At 36.6% G+C, this 25,552-nt stretch overlaps 2 protein-coding genes across 4 annotated transcripts in view; both read left to right on the top strand.

Annotated features, from left to right (window-relative positions):
• The window catches only part of dgkzb (diacylglycerol kinase, zeta b), a 48,320-nt gene extending 31,789 nt beyond the window's left edge, over positions 1 to 16,531 (top strand). Inside the window, exons 9-32 of one of the 3 annotated variants that reach the window (XM_022672376.2) lie at positions 693 to 764; positions 921 to 1,016; positions 1,148 to 1,230; positions 1,355 to 1,415; positions 1,788 to 1,901; positions 2,411 to 2,551; positions 2,791 to 2,869; positions 2,980 to 3,035; positions 3,853 to 3,915; positions 5,016 to 5,089; positions 5,223 to 5,334; positions 5,437 to 5,636; positions 6,053 to 6,153; positions 7,146 to 7,225; positions 7,500 to 7,560; positions 7,700 to 7,740; positions 8,462 to 8,652; positions 10,569 to 10,661; positions 11,121 to 11,155; positions 11,942 to 11,991; positions 12,323 to 12,443; positions 12,547 to 12,583; positions 13,968 to 14,067; positions 14,839 to 16,529. In XM_022672376.2, the coding sequence (XP_022528097.2) occupies positions 693 to 764; positions 921 to 1,016; positions 1,148 to 1,230; positions 1,355 to 1,415; positions 1,788 to 1,901; positions 2,411 to 2,551; positions 2,791 to 2,869; positions 2,980 to 3,035; positions 3,853 to 3,915; positions 5,016 to 5,089; positions 5,223 to 5,334; positions 5,437 to 5,636; positions 6,053 to 6,153; positions 7,146 to 7,225; positions 7,500 to 7,560; positions 7,700 to 7,740; positions 8,462 to 8,652; positions 10,569 to 10,661; positions 11,121 to 11,155; positions 11,942 to 11,991; positions 12,323 to 12,443; positions 12,547 to 12,583; positions 13,968 to 14,067; positions 14,839 to 14,955 (2,178 nt within the window). In that variant the 3' untranslated portion in view covers positions 14,956 to 16,529. Of the gene's footprint in view, positions 1 to 692; positions 765 to 920; positions 1,017 to 1,147; positions 1,231 to 1,354; positions 1,416 to 1,787; positions 1,902 to 2,410; positions 2,552 to 2,790; positions 2,870 to 2,979; positions 3,036 to 3,852; positions 3,916 to 5,015; positions 5,090 to 5,222; positions 5,335 to 5,436; positions 5,637 to 6,052; positions 6,154 to 7,145; positions 7,226 to 7,499; positions 7,561 to 7,699; positions 7,741 to 8,461; positions 8,653 to 10,568; positions 10,662 to 11,120; positions 11,156 to 11,941; positions 11,992 to 12,322; positions 12,444 to 12,546; positions 12,584 to 13,967; positions 14,068 to 14,838 lie in introns of all 3 variants that reach the window. The other 2 variants (XM_022672375.2, XM_007235149.4) reach the window with 2 other exon arrangements.
• A 1,885-nt stretch (positions 16,532 to 18,416) lies between these two features.
• On the top strand, positions 18,417 to 24,736 carry mdkb (midkine b). The gene is made up of 4 exons (XM_007235162.4): positions 18,417 to 18,533; positions 23,030 to 23,106; positions 23,195 to 23,362; positions 23,955 to 24,736. The coding sequence occupies exons 2-4, from the start codon at positions 23,031 to 23,033 to the stop codon at positions 24,155 to 24,157; spliced, it is 447 nt and encodes a 148-aa protein (XP_007235224.1). The 5' UTR covers positions 18,417 to 18,533; position 23,030; the 3' UTR covers positions 24,158 to 24,736.
• Positions 24,737 to 25,552: the final 816 nt, after the last annotated feature.

The raw sequence follows: 25,552 nt of genomic DNA on the forward strand, positions 1-25,552 counted from the left end.
AAAGAAGTGGTCTTGGTCTGGTCACAAACAAACTGTGTAGTGGTGTTTTGAGCTTGATCTGACTCAACTATAAGTTGCACTTGTATAATTACTGCACCTATGAACAAATGCCATCTCTGCTGTTGCTCCTTGTTAAACTACACAAAAATTTGCACTGGCCCAGCATACAGGACCTTCTTCCTCTGTTTTTATTTTTTTGCTTCCAGACAGCTCTGACCAATCAGCAAAACACATTTTTTTTATGTGGAAAATGCTCCAGGTTTACAACTCATATAATAATTTTGACAAGAACAGGCAATGTGGTGTAAAATACCGTAGTTTCTGTCACCTTTAGTTGTTCACTACAACTAATGTATAAATGTGGATGCATTGTTTAGCAGGAGCAAAGGCAGTCATGTCTCTACAGCACTGTCTATTGTTTTAAACAGAGTCACATTCATACCTCCTGTATAAATTCAGTACATGTTTAGCTATTTTTGGCATAACTTGGCATCAGATGTTTACAGACTTGCAGAGTCCCATGCTACTCTTTGTAAAACCCACTTTTAAGGCATCAACTGACCCAGAAATGTGAGGTCAGGGACATTATCGCCCAGGGAAATGCAAGAAAATGCATTGTTTCTAGTTTACTGCTCCCAGTAAATTATGATTTGAATAAATCTGAAAGCTACCTTAAACTCTACTCCCTCCAGGCATCACTGAAGTCGAGCAAACGAAGAAAGAAAACATCTTTAAAAAATAAGGGCAGCAAGAAAGGAGCAGAGGTAAGCTATTCAGTTAAACACTGTTCAGTCAGTCCTAAAACACTGTGATTAATACTGTGAGTGATATGAATCCCACCAGCACTGGAAACGTTTGTTGAAATGTGCTCTGCTGCTGTGAGCAGAATTGTGAGCCTTTGTTCCTAATCTCTCGGCTAGGATGGGAAATGGAAGCACTTTATAGTGAAGCCAATTCCCTCCCAACTCATGAAGCCTCTGCTTGTGTTTGTGAACCCAAAGAGCGGAGGAAATCAGGTCAGTATTTTCTGCAGCCGTTTTTCTTTCTCTTGATATTAAATGGCATTTTCTTGGTTCGCAAAGTATTCAGGTAGACATGTGACAGCACTGATCTGCAGCTGACCAATTTGATTTGTCTTTTTGTGAAGGGATCCAAAATTATCAGGTCTTTCATGTGGTTCCTAAATCCACGACAAGTGTTTGATCTCTCTCAGGGAGGGCCTAAAGATGGGTAAGAATTGAAACAGTGTTTTTTATTCAATTGTATAATATAATGATTGCTTTCATAAATTAACAGTGAAGCTGCTTTTTGATATATTTATATATATTTTATATCCACTATGCTTTTTATTAAGGTTAGAAATGTACCGCAAGGTGCCCAACTTGCGCATCTTGGTATGCGGAGGAGATGGAACGGTAAGTAAAACTGATGTTTAAGGTCCCTTTCTAGCAGCATCACAAACCAAAAAACGATAACTTTAAAAACAGTATACAAATAAAAATAAGGTACTCTGACAAGACCTTCTGTTTTATATCTAGTGAGACGCTAAGCAAAATAAGATTAGATGATAGTACTACTACTTCTACTACTAGTAGTAATAATAATAATAATAATAATAATAATAATAATAATAATAATAATAATAATAAATGTCTACCTTCTTAGATGTAAATCATTACAAACAATGATAAGAACTAAAATATGAAATGTAATGAAATATGTTATATTATAAGAAACAGAGATGAGTAACTCTAGGTTAATGGATTTCCTGTTTACTGAATGTGCAGGTTGGCTGGATCCTGTCTGTACTAGATGATCTGCAGCTGAATCCTCAGCCTGCTGTAGCTGTTCTACCTCTTGGCACAGGAAACGACCTGGCCAGAACACTCAACTGGGGAGCGGTGAGAGAACGATTATGCTCTTATATGTTCCTGAAATGATTTGTTAATGTGGTGGTTAAATGTGTCGACCTGAAAGGCTTGGATTGGTTACTTGAAAGTTCATGTCATATTATAGTTGTATTCGTCACTTACTTTTTCTAGCCTGCACTGTGGGTGTTACCTAAATGTACTTAATAAAAGATAGGGACAGTACAATGTGTGTTTTATTACATTAGTTTGTCTAATAAGTGTGTATGTGTGCAGTCGCTGTCATGCTGACTAAATACAAATAGTTTTACATTGATAATCATTCAAATGTAATATTTTATTTCCTTTTATAGATGTTAATTTAGAGAGAACTTTTGTGACAGCCATGCTGTATGTGAATGTTTAACAGTCTGAACAGTCAGTAGTCAGTTAAATGATAGTAGTAAAGTGTGTTCTTCAGTTCAAGCTTGAACTGTAAGGCAGTGGTGTTGATTTATCTATCTGACAGCTCATGTGGTGTTGTGTCTCTGGTGTTTCTTTAGGGCTACACAGATGAGCCTGTGTCTAAAATCCTGTCTCATGTGGAGGATGGGAACATTGTGCAGCTGGACCGTTGGAACCTGAGCGTGGAGCCCAACCCGGAGGCCACTGAGGATGAGAAGGACGAACACCAGACAGACAAGGTCAGCTCACACTTCTAGCAGTATCCGTGCTCACTTCCTCCACGACATCTCTGAATTGCTTTTTTTTTTTTTTGGAAGAACCTAAGTGAACAGTTTCTGACCTGACCTGATCATGAGTTTACTGGTTATTGAACAGCTATGAGATTAGATGATGTGAATACAATGAATGGATTGTGTATTAGTCAAATACTTGTTATTAATAAGACTTACTTTGTACTTTGTTGTCTTTGTAATTTTAGCTTCCGATCAACGTCTTCAATAACTACTTCAGCTTGGGCTTTGATGCACATGTGACTTTGGAATTCCACGAATCTCGAGGTGTGTATCTTATTGACTTTTTTGGGTTTATTTTCATAATTTTGATGTAGTCAACAAAGCATCTCAATTCTTCCAAGTATGATTAATTTTGAACTTCATCTATTTTTCAGAGGCCAAACCTGAGAAATTCAACAGCCGTCTTCGGAACAAGATGTTTTATGCAGGGGTGAGTATGCTTCTATGCTGCTTAATATATACTGCTATAGAGTATCTGAAAATTTGGTACACCGCTCTTTTAAAAAATATATACTATTTTTTTAATGGGACAACACTTAGGATATGACACTTTGAAACAGTGTGAAGCGGTATAACAGTATAAATACAGTATACACTTACCATTTTTTTGAGGGAACTAAGAATGCCAACATGTACTGTGACAAACTAAAGCAGAGCATAATCCCCTCTCTTCAGAAACTGGGTCGCAGGGCAGTATTCTTAAATTATAACGACCCCATACATTCCTCCAAGAGACGACCATTGCCTTGCTAATGAAACTGAGGTTAAAGGTGCTGCACTGGCCAAGCATGTTTCCAGAACTAAAGTCTATTGAGCATCTGTGGGGCATCCTCAAAGGGAAGGTGGAAGAGCGCAAAGCCTCTAACATTCACCAGCATTGTGATGCCGTCATGAAGGAGTGGGAGAAGATTTCATTGGCAGTGTGTAAACCTCAAGTTATCTCCATGCCCAAGAGAGTTAAATTTCGCCATTTTCCCTTAGGTATACTCATATTTGTTGCCAGCGGTTTAGACATTAACGGCTATGTGCTAAGTTAAATTGAGAACACAGCAAATTTACACTGTTATTCAAGATTAACACTACTTTACATTAAATCACAGTGTCATATCTTCAGTGTTGTCTTGGTAAAAAGTATACTAAAATATTTATATAAATGTGAGGGGTGTACTCACTTTTGTTAGATTATGCTTTTTTTTTTTTTGCATTTTTTAAAATTATTGTAAATGTATTTTTTTTTTACTCTAAAGACGGCATTCTCTGACTTCCTCATGCGAAGCTCTAAAGACCTATCCAAGCACATCAGAGTTGTGGTAAGTAGAACCGTGTGTTTTGTTCAAATTTCATTTGATTTCATTTGTTCAATTAATTGAATACTTCTGTTGTAGCTACTATTCTGTTATTCAAATCAACGGCTCACACACCCTGTACCTCAAATGTAATAAAATAAATAAATATGTAGTATATGAAGTTTGCTAATCCAGTTCTGCACTGGTGTTACAAGGCAGTTTTAGCTGCCAATGGAATTAATACTAAACCAATGATCATTGTATAAATTGTTGTAAATCAGTGCAGAATGGCCATATTATTCTTAAGATACAGATGTAAGGAATGCAAATCTGGAACTGCTCACAATATTGTGGAGATAAAGATGGTTATTCATCTCATATTTCCCTCCATTTCCTAATTTATTATACAGATGATTTGGGCATGAAATGTACAAGGTATACAAACCAGTGTTTGTATGCATCAAGTTACTTTTAAAATACACTATACATCCAAAAGTTTATGGACACTTCTTCTAATAAATACATTTAGGTACTTTAAGTTGCACCTTTTGCTGACAGAGGAATGTAAGAATGTACACACAGCTTTTCTAGACCATGTAGAAAAGTACTGCTTATAGAATAGAACCCTCTGGGGCTGATAAACATAAATAAAAAAAAGCAACAAAGAATGAGCAGGTCTTTCAATATTTCCCAATTTGTCACTGTCGCTCCACTGTAGAACTAAAAAAAGGAAACTTTGAATGCCAAACTATGTGTTTAACTACCTGTGCAGTAAAAGATGAAGTGTGTACCTTTTAATATACAGTTGGACCATTAAATATGAAAATAAATCATTGCATTAGAGCTGGGCGGTGTGATCAAAAATGCATCAAGCGAACATGGTGGTTTGCAAAATTCTGGCGATTTCTCAGTATACCACAGTATTTATTATTATTATTTATTTAGAATTTTAGATGACTGAGCTTTAATATAGGTTTGTGACTGTACTGTTATGAGTACATATAATATAAAACGTTAAGGCTTTAAATTAAGGCTTTGATTAGTATAAGGTTTACTGAATAATGTAATAGATGTAAATCATTAAGCTATGCATCTGTTTTTTGTCTGTTGCTTGTTGTGTCCAGTGTGATGGCATGGACCTCACTAGTAAAGTTCAGGAGCTGAAGCTGCAGTGTCTGCTCTTTCTCAACATTCCTAGGTAATGGTAACAAACCCCCTTACCATTTAAACTGCAAGAAAACAGCTTTGGTTGTCATTCATTGTATAGAAGTGTAGTTCAGATGCCCTAGAAAGAAGAATTATACTGGTTAATGTGTGTTTGTGTTGTGAAGGTACTGCGCTGGTACAACACCATGGGGTAACCCGAGTGAGCATCACGACTTTGAGCCTCAGAGGCACGATGACGGCTGTATTGAAGTTATTGGATTCACTATGACGTCTCTGGTAAAGACTCCGCTCCATACATGCAAATGTTTGATAGTTTGAATCAGATTTTTCGATGTTAGCTTTGTCAGTAAAATATGGTGTGTTGTCTTTGGTCTGTAGGCCACTCTGCAGGTGGGTGGTCATGGAGAAAGGCTGCATCAGTGCCGTGAGGTTATGCTCACCACTTTCAAGCCCATTCCAGTGCAGGTGGATGGTGAACCCTGCAGACTGGCCCCCTCAATCATTCGCATCACCCTCAGGAACCAGGCCAACATGGTACAGAAAACCAAGAGGAGGATCTCCCTCCCGCAGCTCAATGAGTAAGTCTCTGGTTTAGGTTAAGAAATGTAGTCCTTTTTTTAGTTTTGAAATTATAATGGCTGGATGCATATTGTTTATGTATGTGGAAAAAGCAGCATGAAAGAACGTATTTGAGATTAATTCTCACTATTCACATCTTCAGAAGACAGACTTAAATTATAGATTAATTGAATTTGTTTACACCAATCCATTATACGGAACAAATTGACATTTCATATTATTCCAAAAAATCAAAGTAATAAATATGACAGAAACTGTTTTTAAGTAAGAAATACATGCCAATTGATATCTAGGAATCCATAGTGAGCACTTTATTGACTGCTATTCTGACTTTATTGATCACTTTTCTGTGTGCGTTTGTTTGTGTGTGCGTTTGTTTGTGTGTGTGTGTGTGTGTGTGTGTGTGTGTTGGCAGTCAGCAGCCCTTCTCTGAACAGCTGCAAATCCAGGTTAGCAGAATCAGCATGCATGACTACGAGACTCTACACTATGATAAAGACAAGCTAAAGGAGGCCTGTAAGTGACACTGAATGTTTCATACTAAGTGCTTAACATTGTATGTACAGCAGTCTCTGAATCAGTTTCTCTGATTTTGCTATTTATAGGTATATGTTTGAGTAAAATGTCCATTGTTGTTTTATTCTATGAACTATGGACAACATTTCTCCCAAATTCCAAATAAAAATATCATCATCATTTAGAGCATTTATTTGCAGAAAACAAAAAATGGCTGAAATAACTAAAAAGATGCAGAAGTTTCAGACCTCAAATAATGCAAAGAAAACAAGTTCATGTTCATAAAGTTTTAAGAGTTCAGAAATCAATATTTGGTGGAATAACCCTGGTTTTTAATTACAGTTTTCATGCATCTTGGCATGTTCTCCTCCACCAGTCTTACACACTGCTTTTGGATAACGTGGTGCAACAATTCAAGCAGTTCAGCTTGGTTTGATGGCTTGTGATTATTCATCTTGCTCTTAATTATATTCCAGAGCTTTTCAATTTGGTTAAGTCAAAGAAACTCATCCTTATTTAACTCATTTATGCAATTATCAAATCAGCCATAATGTGACAGAAGTGCAGTGAATACAGGCATGCATATACTGACCAGCAGTCTCTTATAATAATATAATTATATATATATATTAATTATTTATTTTTTTATTCATTTTTTTGAAAGACGTGATGCAGCATGTGTGCTAACAGTAACAATAATCTTAAAGGAATGCGTCCAGCATCTTGTGCAATTCATGCTATGAAGAATTGAGGATGTTTTGAGAGTTAATAATTTGCTTGGTGTATGAATTTTGTACATGATGCTTCTTTACTGTCAGGTTATATTTGTCTTTTAGCATTTTAGGGACAGCATTAAATAATTAATTGTAATTCATTAGAGTTTGATAATGCTGAGTGGCTTGTCAGCATGATATCTTCGTGGCATGCAGTTTCTATGTTTAGTCTGAGTGCAAATTCATCAGAGTGTATTTGTCTGTCTGTTTTTTTTTCAGCAATTCCTCTTGGCATCATCACAGTCTCTGGAGACAATGATTTGGAGACCTGCCGACTGCATATTGAGAAGCTGCACGAGGTACATATTGAACACTGATACATTAGAATTCCATTATTCCATCTATTATGCTGTTTTAATACTGTGTTTTTAGATTCACTGTTTAGAACAGAGACAGCTTCCTCTTCCTAACATCTTAGCATCTTAGTTTTTTTAAAGATATGATGAATGTTTCATCATATGATTCCACTTAAAATAACTCTTCATGTTAAAGTTAGTGTCACAGTGACTGTGACTATAGTTGGCATCAGATAATGAGTAAAACAGAAGTTTAATTTCTCTTTTTTATCAACAGGGACGTGGTTCAGACACTGTTACTGTACCAAAGATTTCACCAAAATGGTGCTTCCTAGACTGTAAGCAATGAATTTTACATTGGAGACATTGACAATAAAATATTGATAAATTAATGATCAATAAACCATGTATCCAGAGGGTTGTTTGATGAAGTGAAACACGATATATTATATTTTTCTGTTATATTTTCATTTACAGCTACAACTGCAGATCGCTTCTACAGAATTGATCGTGCTCAGGTATGTGTAAAAAGTATATTGATGGTATAAACAGACATAGCAAAAACCATCAGAAAGGAACTAGTCTCATGTCCCATGACTTTTGCCATGTTCTATGAAAGATAAAGCACACTGTCTTGACCTGTAGCATGTGTGCGTGTGGGGTTTCCTGCACTGAATGCAGATCTCTTGTCTGTTCGCAGTGGCAATTCACTTTATGATCTGGCATCAGTTAAGTTTCATTGAATATTAAGAATATTAAGAATATTTTTTACTTCTCCTGTAGTGTTGCTATACTACCAATCTTTTTTTTACCATGGCTACAAAACGCATCCAGATAATTAGATTTTGGTCACATACATATTAAAGTGTCAGTCCGTATTATTTTGTTTCTAAGCTGAAAGAAGGAGCATTTCTGAGTGGAGAAGGGATAAAATATTGTGTTTAATGGTACCAGTGTGCTGGAATGACCATCCCTGCTAAGCCCAATATATTCATTCTAAAAACTGGGGTTTCGGGTCGCTTTTTACGAGAGTTCTTCTGTCCACAAAACGCATATTTACGTTCTTACGTCACATGACAGCCTCTGTTTTGCTAAACGTGAGCGGCTGGTAAAGCAATGAAGACTTCACTCATAGTAAAAATCCCCTCAAATCCCAATATTTATGGGCATCAGCTTTAAGCTTTAATTCTCTGACCTGTCATTGTAAAATGCTTGAGCCTGTTATTTTGTTGCTTCTAGGAGCATCTAAACTACGTGACTGAGATCTCCCAGGATGAGCTTTTTATCCTGGATCCGGAGCTGGTCACTAAGGAGACAGTGGGCACGTCTCCAGGAATGCCAGGAATGGTGGAGGAAGTGGCAGAGAGCTCCAACAGCTCTGACCAGTTTGCCTTCCCAGCAAACTCACAAGCCCCCTCTCCACTGTGCAGGTAAAATGAGAGTGGGAACAGGACTAGTACCACCATTACAATCTAGTGCACTGGGACATATGCAGTTGTTTTTGGATGTTTTAACATTCCCAGTGTTAATTTAACACCGGGGGTGCTGATTTAACAATGGAATGAAGACATTTATGTATTAAATTGACTCTCTCTTCTTATTTAGATAAAATAGATAGATAAATAAATGTTTTTATTTAAAGAAAAATCTGTCCAAACATTTACACACAACTGCTAGTGCTATATCAACATTGAAAGTACACATTTCAAATGGCATGCATTATCAACAGTGTTGCTATGGGAAGGTTTGAATGCAAGATTAAATTCAGTCATGCAAAAAGCTTTGGGTGGTTTGTGCCGTTTGTTTTGTTCCCTCCTCCCTCCCAAATTGCACTAAATTACACTGTCGCTGGGGCTTCCTCATTAAAAAATCTCTGTCTGGAAAATCTGCCTTCTGTTCAATCAAGTCTCATGTTCCTTGTTTCACATGCTTAATTTTGTATGCGTATGTGTTTGGATTTCTTTTGCTCACTGTGGGATTGTGTTTGTTGATTGCTTGTGTGTGTAAAATATGCTACCTTATGTTACAGTTATATCTGATTTCTTTAACCCAGACTTAATGATAAACTACACAAGGTAAAATTGTTGTGTTAAAGTAGCCGTATTTCTTGGTCCTGGGACCATATAGTGGGAAGTGTAATTCACACTTTGAACCACCAGTAAAGTACACACTTTTCACGTGCATTTCTGGATAAGCTGAGAGAAATATAACCTTCATGGAGGAATAATGTGTGCTGTCACACTACACAAATATGACCCACAGTGTCACACAGTTCTTACAATTATTGTCTCATCTACTTTACAGAAGTTACATACAGTTCTGAAAAGAAAATTAGAGACCACTTAAAAATAATGTGTTGCTTTGATTTGACCAAATTCAAAACCTCTGGAATATAATCAAGAGAAAGATGGATAATCACAAACCATCAAACCAAGCTGAACTGCTTGAATTTTTGCACCAGGAGTGGCATAAAGTTATCCAAAAGCAGTGTGTAAGACTGGTGGATGAGAACATTCCAAAATGCATGAAAACTGTAATTAAAAAAACAGGATTATTCCACCAAATACTGATTTCTGAACTCCTAAAACTTTATGAATATGAACTTGTTTTCTTTGCATTATTTGAGGTCTGAAAGCTCTGCATCTTTTTTTGTTATTTCAGCCATTTCTCATTTTCTGCAAATAAATGCTCTAAATTACAATATTTTTATTGGGAATTTGGAAGAAATGTTGTCAATAGTTTATGGAATAAAACAACAATGTTCATTTTACTCAAACATATACCTAATATAAAATCAGAGAAACTGATTCAGAAACTGAAGTGGCCTCTTATTTTTTTCCAGAGCTCTGTAGTGTCATTTCTGTCATTCTGAGCCTAGAGTAGCAACAATAGAGGGAGAACACTCTCCTTATTACAGTTAGTGAAGCATCACAATATTCAAGGATTTTGAAGTTTTATTTTAAGGTAGAAATGCTTCGTAATATTGCTACAAATCTAATGTAGTTTGCTAGTCTGATTTTCTAAATGTATGTCAGAAATAACAAACATGACTGACGTACTGGATACTGGCCATTGGCTCGTTCGTTCTACCTAGTGTAAATCTGTGTCTCGACACATATGGTGTCTACCCCTCCCCTGCATGGAGATGTATGTTCACTCTGCAGATCATCACCCATCTGCCAGACCTCTTTTTTTCTCCGCCATGGACAATGTTTTGTTACTGTAAATTAAATGCCCCCACCCCCTCCGTAAATCCCACTCCCTAGACACTCATTATAGACCTGCAAACATATCAGCAGTGCCGTTATGCTGTCTATTGTTCTCTGCTCCTTCTCGTCTCCTGCAGGGCTGCAGGTCAGAGAAAGCGAATGTCCTGTGATGGCACCAACCCAGAGGGACAGACGGATGCGGTGGTGTCTATAAATGAAAGCCTTTGCAGGTGAGAGTTTGGGTCAGGCAGTACAAGCAGTTGGGCTTAGTTTGAGCAGTGACTCTCTGGCCTATATAAGTGTCTGTTAATGAGAAGTGTGAAATGAGAAGCAATCAGAGAGTCACTGGTCTGAGTCAGCTTGAGGCACACTGGGGGATTTGATCATGTACCAGAACACTGCAGGTTCAGGGCTGCTGCCAGAACTGAAATAGCACCTTTGTTCTATCTCACACCTGAAAAACAGGAATATGTTGCAGGAATATGACTCTCTTTCTGCTTCCTGAGTAGTCGAAACTGAGAATTTCACAGCTACAGTACAGCTCTATACCTCACAAGCATTGCTGACTAATACACACACATTCACACAGGCTGTCTAAGCCAATGCAGTGTCCTTAAACAGTGTTGAATATGATTAATGTTGATTATTTAAAATGACCCAGTTCTTCCTCTGTCTGTCTGAACTCACAGGTCAGATGATACCGTCTGGAATACGGCTGATAAAGGTAAAATGTGCTGATTCAGTAAATTATACATGGATGTTTGAATGACAGAAAGCATTTTTTGTAGTTTTTACTGAGTTTACTCAGTAAGCCAAATGACCAAATAAGCCAAATATTCTCATACGTTACAGATCAGGTTTTTCAGTTTGACTACAAGTTCTTGACTTAGCAAATTGTGATGAGAAGGAATTGGAGGGGGTGAAAAGAGACAATAATCTTTACTTTTCACGCTACATTTGATTTTGTTGTGGGTCTTGAGGCCTCAACATTCTCTGTGTGGAGGCGAACAATGTGCTGTGATTGCAGAATAAAGTAAACAACCGTACATGGAGGAGGAAAAATCCTTTAATTGTTTGGTGATAAAAGAGGTGTGCTAGGAAATCAAAATGAACATTTTGTGGAACATTTTGTAAAAGACAAAGCATGACAAACAGTACTTTCACCCTGACTTCTTCTAGCTTTTTTTTAATACTTGCACATTGCCTTGGCTGCAACTGTGATAATCATGATGATAAACTTAACATCACATTTTGCTCAATCCGAAGTTGTGGAGCCAGCATGAGACGGGCAAAATGAAACCGCAAAAATTTTGCAAGCTCAAAAGCTTGCAACAGCTCTTTCGCCTTTGTGCAACACTCGATTTCACAGAAAACATTCTGAGGCTTTTACAGATATGTGATTAAAAAAGATCAGCAATCAAATATTGCAATCCAAGCAGTGGGTTTAGTCTGTGTGGAAAAGTTCTAAGGAGGATATACCCACCTCTGATATGATTTTTTTTTTTTGTAGACACTATTAAGATGCTGATTGGAAGTGTGAAGTCTGGAAACTTCAAAAAGGTATTTGTTTACAGTACCATATCTTTCTATGATTTTAGTATGACATTTCAGTGTGAATTTAAATCATATGTTTCACATTATATCACAAAGATAAAACATACTCCCCTCCCCACAGCTTTTTTGATACCAGACATGACATATTAACATCATACTTACATAAATACATATAGCCAGTTTTCTATTTTAAATGCAGAAGGGTTGCCAAACATCATAAAACTTCTCAGTGGGCCCTCTCAGAATGTTCAGTGTTACATTTTAATATGTGGCTGGTGGTTGTTCACACCTAAATGTTTTGTTAAAATAAGTCCTTTTTTTCCCCTTTTTTATTCAGTTACAGGAGCTGCACACACAGGGTGCCAGTCTGGCAGTGTCTGATGCACTGGGCTGCACTCTGCTCCACTATGCTGTAGACGTTGGCAGCAAGGAGATGGTCAAATACATCATAAACAATGGTATGATAGTGATTCAGTCAGTCAATCTTGGATTATTGCTCTCAGTTTTTACACTTTTAACAGAGTTGGGGTTTTTTTCTTCTTTTTAATGTTGTGTGAATAGCTCCGCCGAGTATACTGGATGCTATGGAAAAAGAGACGTAAGTACAAGTGCAAGAAAAAAGTGATAGAATTAGTTTGTCTGCCAAAATCTCTTTGCTGAAAACTGTGGCTCACTTCATGATTGATACAGAATTTGCTTTATGCTTTGAGTGTATAAAATTATGTTAGTATTGGTTAATATTGTTACATTGTCAAACCATACTTTTCACTCCACACTCAATTTCTTATGAAAACTAACCAGTTTTAAATGACGTTTCTCTGACGTCACAAGAAACCATTCATATTAAATTACATTACATTGTATTTATTAGACGCTTTTATCCAAAGCGTACATAAGCGATAGAGGACATAAAAATCCAATGTAAAAAGTAAAACATTTAGCAGAGCCTGAAATAGGCCAGAAGACACAGTACCGTATTTTTTACACTATAAGGTGCACCATATTATAGGGAGCACTATCAATGAACGTCTATTTTTATACATAAGGCACACTGAATTATAAGGCACATTTTAAGTGACACTATAAGAAACATCTAATTCAGCAGGTCTCGCGGCTGTGTGGTGGTTGGGAGGGTGGGGTAGCTAACCAAGTTAAGTAAAACTATGCTAAAAAAAAAAGTAAACAAAACGAGAGCTGGATGTAAATTTATACAGATTTCTCTCCTGAAAACTGTTTATTTGGGTGAGTAAAAGCGCTTCATTTATTTACAGTAAGCTTAGATTAGCAGCTAACCGCTCCAGCAGTGCGAGTAGTGGTTAGAAGCAGGCTACAGGCTGATTATACTCCCCTCTGAATAGGAAAATGGTGAGCGTGGTTAGCAGATAATGCTAATGCAACTTCAGCAGCACTAGCTGGGGTTAGCAGCAGGCTACAGTCCAATATACTCACATCTGAATGGGGAAATAGCGGTTAGCGGCTAATGCTAATGTTACCCCAGCCCTGGTGCTGGAGAACTAAACTGTAACTCCTGTATAACGCTGTACTTCAGCGAAGTGGCTTTACTGCTCCTTACAACTTTCATAAGAAGTTGCAAAATTCATACATTAGATGCACTGGATTAAAAGGCGCACTGATGATTTTTGTGAAAATTAAAGGATTTAAAGTGCGCCTTATAGTACGAAAAATACGGTAATATTGGGATAGAGGAAGAAAGGAGAATTGGGAGCAGGTAATGAGTTTAGAAGTAATTCGTTTGCAGTTCTTTCTCTGAACTGTTTTAGCTCTGAGGTTTATCTTGTATCAGTCTTTAAGGTGGACTAGTAAATTATAAATAGTTGATTTGGATAAAGATAGGTTTTAAAATGTTCATAAATCAATGTTAAAATGTAAAATACAAGAAACATATTTTTAAGTAAAGCTGTTATAAATAGGAATATAAGTTTGAATACTGTTTTTTGTGTCTTTGTGTGTACACTATCCAGTGGTGAGACAGCTCTGCATAAGGCTGCAGCTTCGTGCCACAGGACGATCTGTGGGTATTTAGTGGAGGCGGGAGCTTCCCTCATAAAGACTGATCTACAGGTGAGCCCTGCTGGGAGCACTCAATGTTTTTTTTTGCAGGTTGTTAGGTTGTTAATGTATTGTTAGGTTGAAATTGCAATATCAAATTAAATTACTTCATCATTCATTTATTTTTACATTAATGTGGGCAGATCTTGTTTTTTATTCAGTAAAGCCTGGATAAGACATATATTTACTATGCATTCAGCTTTATTTATTTAGATATTTCAGTTGTACATGGTTAGGTGTTTTTTATGTAAAAGCACTAATAAATGCATTGCTTATACTAATAGTGTTCAATAAACAATGTATTAAGGCCATGTTATGCACATTTATAAGCTTACTTTATGACCTGAATATAAATGGTATTGATTAATGTGGTTCTTGGTGTCACGTTCATTGATTTATTTGAGTTTATTCATCTCTAGAATACAAAACACTTCTATTTGCATCCACAAATCCAGTCTCTATTTGTGGTTCTTCAGTTGCGTTTTCCCAGCTGGCATGTTGTGTAATAGACACTGTTGAGTTGCTGTAGGCTCTGCACATCACTAATTACAGACTAAACATCGCTGAATAATGTGCATAACAGGGAGATAACAAGGTGTCTAACCCATCATTTTGGTTCTCTGAAATATACCAAAATTTATTTTACTGTCCAATCACACAACAAACTATTGTTACATGCTGCTGATTTGTTGTATACATTTCCAGTGACATGGGTGACTGTTACTCCAAAAAACTGTGTATTGCTTAAATTATATTCATATTGACACTTTGTGCTTTCGTTAGGGAGACACTCCTAAGGTGCATGCCGAGAGAGCTCTGGACTGGGAGCTGGCCGAGTATCTGGAGAACCGGCAGCACCACCAAATGATCCAGAGGGACGACCAGGAGACAGCAGTGTAAATAACTGCCTTATCTCTCCTTCCTTTTTAAAACTTCCTCCGGAAAAAAATTTCCTTTTATCTGGAAAAACACATTTACAACATGGCTGAATGAGAACACTGGGACAAAATGTCAGCAGAAAAGAGGCTGTCGTTTTCTCTTTTGATTGTAATGCCAAATAATTTATCATTTTTGACATTTCTGCGTGAAAGAATGCATGAACGTGCTTGTCTTGCCGTCATACTGGGATTGTTTGAGCTACATGCTCATGCTACATGCTGCCTGCTCCTTAGGAAATAATGTGCAAAACTTCCTGGACTTCAGGGCTGGAGTAACTATATGTATTATGTGGCTCTTGAACCGTATAAAGCATACTGTCCAAACCTCAAAAAAATTGTTTTTTAGAGAAGGGAATAAATTGAGTGAAGCTGTATTATGTCTTCTTTGACTTAATTCACTCTTGGAGATGATTTTGAGATGCTTATCAACTTTACTGTCCATTTTTCTTAATATATTTTAATAATAATTATATCTACCTACTTCTTATAGCATTTCTTTGTATGTTTGTCACTTTGGATAAATTGTACTCTATTGAACAGCCACCTGCATTCAAGTCTGCTTCTTTGGCTGTTGCTTCTGGGCTGTTTCTGTCTTTGGGAAATGCTTGAATTTATGTTGAGTTCTGTCAAAGAACATAATTATTACTATTATTATGTACATCATATAAAGTAACACTGTTAACTACTGTCTTTATTTTTTCCTTATTCTCTATTCATTCACATACTAGCCTTTAACAGTATTTAGTTTTTATGATGTATTACAATATAGGAGAGTACATATTTCTGCACTGCAACCATAATCGTAAGTGTTCTTGTAAAGAGGGGCCAAAATATTACTTCACTTATTTGAGACACCCAAAGATGTAGTCCTACTATTCCTTCCCTGTGTTTGAATTAGCTTTTTAGGACCACATCCCAAATATATGGTCACTGAAATAAGATGTTATAGGATTAATAATCAAACAGATTAGTGAGAAATTACTGTGGGTTAGGGCATAACAAAGAAAACACATTAAAATATATTAAATGTCTTAAGTTCTATCTAATGTCTTTCTAATGTTCTTTCCTTTTCACGCTCTGGGAAATAAGTTAATATATTACTAAAAAACATATGTCACTGCATATAATAGTGAGTCTTTTATGCTGTTAGCAAATATCCTACTGATTTAAGATTATTTTACAGAGGATGTTGACATTGTGGGTTCTGTGTTATAATTAAATACAATTTCTTTAAGTTCGCCATTGTGAACAGAGCATGTTGTAAGTGGCTCATGTTAGAGTTAAGTTGTGCATTGTCAATACTCAGTTTCGAGTTGCTGTGCAATTCAAATATAGACCATATGTGTATATATACATACAGTATATAATTCAAGCATTTAATAAGATTTGTGAATAGTGACCACTCCAATATTCTGGCAAAGCATTTGTATGACAAATATTGCCTAGGTAATATTTTATATTTATATATTTCAAGATTAATATCCTTGTTTGTTGTTAGGCTATTTGTTTATGTCTGCTTGTAAAACAATAAAGTTACAAATACAAATAAAGTTCAGATTCTTTCTTTTTATCACTGTTCCTTTGCCTTAAACAAAGCTATCTCAATAGGGCATGCTTACTTGATGTGCTTACAAAGCAAATTAAGCTCTGTATTAAATTGCAAATGATAGTAAAACACTGTTTATGTAATGTCCTCGTTTCAGTGAAGACATAAAAGTCAGCTTATTCATTAACTTGGCCAAACTGGTCATGCCTATTTGCCTGGTTTGGTAAAGCTGTATTTGATCAGTTAATTAAGGTGGTTATGTTGATTAAATGACTAGTAGACAGAGGTTTGTTTGTCATCAGGTAAGGTAGGCAACTGCTTGAAGTCTCATGCCAGTTACGGACACTAAAAACTGACGAGCTTTAAACAACAGCCGTGGCAATGTGCAAAGTTGCAATGATGTTACAAAAACCTGAGGTCCCTGCCATACTCCACTCCTTACAAGTGGTGTGCAAGAAAAATGAATTAGTCTCCTTTTGGAAGTGTAAAAAGGAATAAGATTAAAGAAGAAAGAAAAGCAAAACAGCAACATTAAATAAAATCAGATCACTTACAATATAACAGTAATGAATGCTGCTTGGACGGGCCTACTCTAATACTTGATCTAGGGCCCTAACAGACTCTAGAATCACTGCTGCTGGACCACCTATATCAGCGGTGTGCATTTAATATTCCCAGAAGCCACATGATACACTGGGACTCGTTTGAAGGGCCAGACCAACATATTGATTTGAGAATTTTTTCTCAATTTTAATGTCATCTCTTTAAAACTGCATATGGTTTTGATATTTGATACTGGTACAATCAGACAGATGTTACAAATCAGACAATAAAAAAATATGAAAAAGGCATAAAGAACAATAACACAACACCCATAGTATCATAGTATCATTATTCAATCAACATTCACATAAACAATTGTGAAAAAAAAATCATGTGTTTATTGCTGTTCGGTTTATAGTCTAATTACCTCATTTACTGTTTTTCAGGGTTTTTTTTTTCAGCTCTTCAGTGAGAAAAAAACTACAAGTGCAGTAAAGTTCAGTCCAATTTGAGAGGTGGATATGGGAAGAGATTGGTATGTGAAGGAAAAAGCCCGAACGTGGCCCCCGGGGTCGTAAAAGTGCCCAGGTCTGATCTAGACCATCAAACTTAAACAAAGAAACATATTCTATCCAATACTGGTAAAGTTCTAAGCTGGTCAAGCTAGTCTGTTTGTTCTATCTGGGACCTTGTGAACAAAAATAACAAAGTTATGTATAAATTATAACATCTGTATATTTAAAAAGACAATATTTTACAGGATTCAGCACATATATAAATACATAAATAAATAGCAAAATAAATAGTAAATAAGTAAAGATATTGCACGTTGTTGGTAAACAGAGTATACTACACATGGTGAAAGTTTTGCACATAGTAGAGCACTAAAGCAGTAATAAATGAGTTTTACTACATATAAGAAAAAATAGTGGAAATAATACACTTATGTCTACGGAAAGCGTTACAATATAAATATACAAATTTATATATTTTTTATTTATTGAATGTATTTAATTTCACGCAAGTTTAGAAATTCAAGTTTAGGCCTCGTGCAGTAATGGTGTCACTGTGGGGTGCATTTAAATGCTGTTCAGTGCGACCAGCTTAAACTAGTTTCCAGAAAAACAAAGAGTAGGCGAGATAAAGGCGTCTTTAGTTTATTTCATACCCGCTTTAGAGAGACCCCTCCCCTCCGCGATTGGATTGGCTGGTCGTTTGAACTCGGGCACGGCAATCTCTGATCTCTGCCTGTGGGGCTGAATCACTAGCCAATCAGAGCGCAGCAGGGCGGGGCTTGTCCGGAAACGGGCGGGAGAAAAAGTCGCGAGGCGGAGGGGGAGCTGTCGCCTGTAAAGCAGGACAGACACTGATATATACACACACTCACACACACACTCACTCACTCACACACTGTGTATCTGTTGGTGAAGAGCCTCTCCCTCAGCGACAAGGCAAGTAGAATTCTGTATTAATTCTGTATTAATGGACAGTGTTGATTTAAATGAATGAAACCAGTGTTTTTAAGCGGAGCAGCAGCTCTGTGTTGGTTGTTTTGTCTGCTGGGCTCCTTTGCTCGGTTATATTGTTTTTCTATCGTTGTTGGTCTTTAATGAACTGTGCAGTTCTCCGCGTGTCGTGTCTCTGTGGTGTTTTCGTGGTTTTGTTTCTGTAATGGGGTTTAATAAGGAGTCCTCCTGGATCTTTATATGACAGATGCAGATGATAGTGATCTGTAGTGATGAGTCAGTGGATCATCTTATAAAAAAACCTTATCTCACTGAGTTCACAGTGCTGACAGAAAATAAAGAAATTAAGAAAAACAAACACAATGTACAGCCCAGGCCTGACGGTATTAACACCCTGACAGCGGCTGTTCCCTCAGCAGTGTGTATCAGTGTGCGTGTGTTTGTGCGTGTGTGTGTGAGGAGTGTATTTACTTCATTGGTCGAGATGTTGCCCCCTCGAGTACCAGAGCAGTGTCTGGTTCCAGCTCTGCTGACCCGCTTCTGCTGCTCATTACTGACTGGAGCTGCTGCCTCGCCAGAAACCCTCTCTGTTCTTTTTCCACTGCGTTTACTGCGCGTGGAAGCGTGTTTTTTACCACTAAAATTCAGCATCATAAAACAGTAAGAACATCTCAAAACCATGACTTAATATCTCAGCATCAGGAATCATCACCTCAAAAATAATTAAAGATCAAGGGTCATGACTTAACAAATAAAACTTATTAGTATTATTATTAGTTATTATTATTAGTATTAGTTCATATTTAAATAATACCAGTTCCTTTAAATAATGACTTAGATTCTAAAAAAAGTTAGTATTTAAAATAATGAGATAATATCTCAAAATGATGCTTTCTTCTCTCAATATAACAGCATCCTAAAATACTGAGATATCTGTGGTGTAGCATCTTAAAATAATGAGAGTATCTCAACTTAGTATTTAAATATAATGAGCTATCTCAGTATAATGAGATTATCTAAAAAGCATAGCATAGTCTCTCTGTATGGCTTAGCGTTTTGAAATAACAAAACAGTATTTCAAAAATTACGACTTAGTCTTTAAAAATAGTGGGATATCTCAGTTTAATGAGATAGTATCTCAAAATGATGGTTTACAAATAAAGAGAGTTTCCAAAATTATTGCTTAATATATAAAAAATAATGAGCTATCTCAGTTTAGGTAAATAGTATCTTAAAATGACAACTTAGCATTTAAATAATAAGATATCTTAGTATAATGAGATAGTATGTCAAAATGATGGTTTAGTTTCTCAGTATGATTTAGGGTCTTAAAATAACGATGTTATACTGATATAATGTATCTCAAAATAATGAGAAGGCTGGCTTAGTACAATGTTTCTCAGCTCAGATCTTAGTGGTTTCCCTGCTTCATCATCCCCCTTAAACTCTGAATGAGTTGGTTAGTTGAATCAGGTGTTGGAAAAGCAGTGAATGTGTTGGGCAGGGGGGCTCCAGGATTGAGACACAGTGGTGTAGAATCTCAAAACGGTGACTTAGTCTCTCAAAGTAATGACTTATTTAAATAATAAAATAATATAATATTTTTAGATAATAAAAATGACATTCCAAATAGCAAATAAAATTCTTAAATTATAATATAGTATCTAAAAACGGTGGCTTATTCTTTCAAAACAACAACTTTGTCAGTATAAAGTTGCTTAATAGAGAATATATATCATATATCATACTGGTTTGTGCATGGGGAGAATGGGCATTGATAGCATAGCTGTCAGAAAGCTGTTGAGAGGTGACTTTAGGAAGCAGACCTTAGAATCAGAATATGTTGGCCTGTGAACTCTGCGCTCTGTGAGGAAGTTCTCAAAATGTCCAGGCACTGCAAATTCAGCCAAAAGCAGCGCTCCCCATACTCGCCATACTCTTCCACAGAGCTGTTTTTGTCTTCCCATGCAAATAAGCTTACATTCAGCAGGCCTGTCGAGAGACACAGCATGGGGTCTGTGTTCAGGGCTCTTTTAAAAAGGGAAGGAAAACAGGCGAGAGCTGCCTTTGTTTGGAGCCACTGAATCGGGATCCTCTAAGACTGAGCCGGAGGCTTTTGAGCACATTGGCCTCCCTTGCTCACCCTCTCTCTCTCCTTCTTTCTTTCTCTTCATCTCTCTCTCTCTCTCTCTCTCTCTCTCTCTCTATATATATATATATATATATATATATATATATATATATATATATATATATATATATATATATAATAGAGAGAGAGAGAGGCTCTCATTTTTCTCTCTCTCTGTCACTCTCTCTCTCTCTCTTCCTGTGGCCGAGGAAGAAGAAGGGGAGGGCACCCCTGCAGAGTTTCTGCCTCTATTCCCACAAAAAGCCCCTCTCTACATTTATGAGGCGGTGAAGAATGGCAGTCGTGCTGCGGGGCTGCGGCGCTGAAAGAGGGGCGCTTTTAATGGAGGGATGAGGATAATGAAAAGGAGAAGTGGTGTGTGTGCATTAACGGAAAGAGGAGAGGGGCAGTAATATAGAGAGAGGCTCTTAAATGGACTCGCACACTGGAATCTCAGTGTGATGCTGGGTGTCATTAACTTCATCATCTTCATCATGAGGCTCTGTATTCAGCATCCCAGTGTTTGTTTGGAATGCCTTTTTGGCATGTTTAACCTGATGTGAGGCATTTAGACACCATATCTAGTTAGAAGAGGTGCACAATATGACAAAAATGTGATGTGTGATGATGCTGTTTGATATTCCGATATCCCTGAAACACAATAAATTAAACAATCCTAAACTACTATTACAATAAATTAGTTTAAGCTTTTCAAAGGTTTCCAGCACTTGGCTTGGCTCTCCCTGATTTTCCCACCCTATGAAGTTTGGTGTATGAGGTTCACTGTGGACCTCAACCTCACTCCGCCTCCAGCCTCTAGTTATGTCACATGATCATAGTCTTCAGCGTAAAGAGCTCCCCCAGTTGCTCCACACTAGGAATGCAACTTGAGATTGCTGTAATTTAAGGAGTTATCACAGTTATTTCTATGTGTTTAACATGAAATCATGAAAAAACGCTCTCCTAGATCATGTATTATGTCTTCAACCTAAATAGTCAGGTGGCCACAAAATATTTGAGATGAAGGCTTATAGACACAGGATGTTACTGTGCCAGTTCTGCATGCACTGTGCCAAAGTGCAGCTCAGAGTGGCTTTATGGCTGTATAATGTTCACTCAAATAAAATTTTCCACTTGGACCAACATGTTGCGCTCCTGTGTGATACAGGCAGCCTGTTAGCTGTTTGTTTTTTTCCATCATCTCATTTATTGGAGGAGCTCTTACAGGCAGAAACAATAAAGCAGCATTGGGACTTTTGAAACTGTATTGATGGACTATATAAAAGACAGAGTAAAATAAAAAGTAACATCATTATTCTTGATAAAATAAGCCATATGCCACATGCTAGATATATGTAAAGCATGAAACATTGCCTTAACATTTCAAAACCATGTTTTATTTGCTACGTTTTTGCCCTATATGAGAAAAGTATCTTCAATATCTTACAAAGATATAGGATCACGGATTAAGCTTAATCTATATTACACTATATTTTCTTTTAAACAGAAATTTCAATTCAAAATACTGTGTATTCAAAGACTACACTTAATACTTATTTCGGAAACTGTCCCATAGTATCTCAAAATTACAAAACTTTAAAAAAATAAAGTATTATCTAAAGATTACATTATTTCTCTAAATAAGGATTTAGGATCTCACAATAATGAAGTATTATCTATTTTTTTAATTGATTTTGATTTAGTAATAATTAAGTATTATCTAACATTTTTTTAGAATAATAATTTAGAACCTCACAATAATTAAGTATTATCTAAATATAATGAGGTATTATCTTAAAAAAACATTATTAACTCAAAATAATGATATACAAATCTAATATATCGAAATAATGACTCTGCACCTTCAATAATATACTTAGTATCTGACATTTCTGAGATAGTAACCCAAATATTTGAGAGGACTTAATATATCAAAAGAATGAGAAAGTAGTAATTGAGTTTATTTAGTGTAGCTTGTCTTTAGTTTTGCATTAGTCTTGATAAAATGTTTCACCAGCATCAAAGCCTGAAATGTCATGATTTGAAATCAGAATCAGTCTTTTGTGTACATAATAGAAATTGTTTTAGATAACACAGTAGTGCACAGCAAATCTCCACAGAAAGATCTGAACAAGTTTGACATTTACACCCTCAAAACACACACACACGAGACACACATATCAGACCTTTTCTCAAACAAATCAACAAAGACTACGTCAGCTTAATTACATTAGTAGATAAAAAAAAAAAAATATATATATATATATATATATAAATATTCATGTATTGTTCTGTATTTTTGTGTAACTGTAGTGTTTGATCTGATGATGTTGGGAACTGCTGTTTACAGGATGCGGACTTTATTCTCAACAACAATTCTGCTGCTGGTTGCTCTGACAATCGCTGCGGAAGCCATAAAGAAAAAAGGTCAGCTTGATCTGAACACCCCTACCACTGTTCTCTGTTTATTAGTGATATAAATATACCATAACATTGCTTATGTATGTTCCCGCAGGGAATAAGAAGGAGGGCAAAGCGGACTCAGAATGCGCCGAGTGGGTGTTTGGGAAATGTGTGCCCAACAGTGGAGATTGTGGGCCGGGGGTTCGAGAGGCCACCTGCAATGAGCAGTCCAAGAAGCACAAGTGTAAAGTGCCGTGCAACTGGAAGAAGGACTTTGGGGGTGAGAGAAGAGTGTTTGTATTGTAAAAGGAGGACACATATGAGCATAATTATCACTCATAATATCATCCTGAAAGTGTCTTTGATTAATTTTATAATTCATTAATTAATATCAATTTGAGCTGCAAGTAAGGATTATTATGGTAGTCAACTAATCTGTAAATGAAGTTAATTCGTCATCTGTTATTTCTAACATGTCATCCACTATTTGCTTTCTGTGACTATTTTGCCTTATCTGGTCAAGTCTGCACATATTTGAACGACTGAAACAGCAGACATATAAACGTGGAAAGTGATGATTTAGTGAGTACATGTGTAAGATGTTGTGTTTGGGCACTTATGGAGACATGGATCAGGCTGAGTGTGAGCTGAGTGTTTTAGCAGCCCTCCTCCACTGCATTTTTGTTTCTGACACTTTGTCTATTGTCTAATGCACTTAAAAATAAATTATCTATTAGTTGGCATTAAAATGTTGACTAATTGTTGCAGCTTTAATGTAAATTGTAATAAATAAATGAAATAAGTCAATTTTGGCCAAATTCAAAAAAGAAAGAGTAAAAAATCACATTGAACTTCTCCTGATTTCTCTTCAGCTGATTGCAAGTACAAGTTTGGCCGCTGGGCAGAGTGCGACACGTCCACAGGCACTCGGAGTAGATCTGGAACTCTGAAGAAAGCCATGTTCAACGCCGACTGTCAGACCACCATTAAGGTGTCCAAACCCTGCAATCCAAAGACACCCACCCCCAAGGGCGCAGAGAAAGCAAAGAAAGGAAAGAAAGGAAAAGAAAACTAAGTATTGCTGTTCCCCACCCCCCCTCCTCCAAATTCCCAATGGAACGTCCCCACGAACCCCTCGTTAACACTCAGTATGGTGAGTGTAGTGCTGCTGAGTGGAAGTTAATCTACAATGAGGAAAAAAATCTATAACCCTATCTATATTTTATTCTGTGTTTTTGTTGGTACAGTTGTGGTTGTTTCCATTGTTGTATTTAAAAATTTCTGTAGAATGTGGTTAACTGTACTTTATATTTGCTTTTCATATAATAGTAGGAAACCACACAATACCACTGTGTACTAAAGGTGTAGGACAAAAACAACACCGTATTTTCTTTGGCCCTATGAAAATGTCTCTGAAGAACAGCAGCAATAGAAACCAAGATTAAACTTCCACTGGAACAGCATCTGTGCATCTTACATGAAATGAAATGTAAATTTTTTTAGTACTCTTTGCTATGGTAGCCCACCAAGTATCTATGCTTAAAACATGTCTATGTTTGTAGTTTTGTAATCAATGTACAATCAAAACTTCAGCATCACTAACTGATTACTTCTTCAGGTCTGTGAATAAATAAGAAAAGTGTATTTTCAATAACATTGTTGTGCATTTTTATAACAGTCTTTCTTTGCACCTTGCAACAAACTTTGCGTATAAAACTGGCAGCTGGTTCAGGCTGTTTTAATATAGTGCAGCCTCTTAATGTTTAGTTAAATTACAGGACAAGCTTTTCAAAATGTGGCAGAGTCAGGAACACAACAGGAACAAAAGATCTCGACACATAGATACATATTACAATAACTACATATTCTCCGTCTTTACGTAGTTATATTAACTTAATACACATCAACAGCCCACAAACACAGCTACAAACTATAAAAGTATACAATAGAGCCAACAATAAATGCTTAATTTGCCCACAAATTAACCGTTCAACGAAGATCACTCATTTGTATGTCTACAGTACGCCAGGGCAGCCAAAACATTAAGTACACACAAAAGCTCACCAGTCAGATGGCCTATTATTGTGAATTAGTTTCACATTGAAGGACAGCTTTTTAAAAGGCTTTTTAATATAATATGACACAATATCTGTCTCATTTGCCGCCGCAATTCCATGATAGTTCGCTTACTGTTGCATTAATCCAGCATGAGCTCCGTTTAAGACTAAGCAACGCATAACACCTTCAACACAGCGCTGAGAAGGGGTTACACAGCCATGGCCCCGCCCCCGGAGTGAAAATCATGAATCTGATTGGTTACACTGTCCTTCGACTTTGCTAATGGATTCATTACTACACCCTTCTCAAAATCAGGAGAAGGGTCACGCAGTCACGTGGACAGAAGCCATTTTAAAAAGCTTTGATTGGTTAAAACCGCTGTCAGTCAGATAAGAGTCCTGTAGCAACTAAA

The sequence above is a fragment of the Astyanax mexicanus genome, chromosome 2 (assembly GCF_023375975.1).
Source record: "Astyanax mexicanus isolate ESR-SI-001 chromosome 2, AstMex3_surface, whole genome shotgun sequence".
In the NCBI taxonomy this organism is placed as follows: Eukaryota; Metazoa; Chordata; class Actinopteri; order Characiformes; family Acestrorhamphidae; genus Astyanax; species Astyanax mexicanus.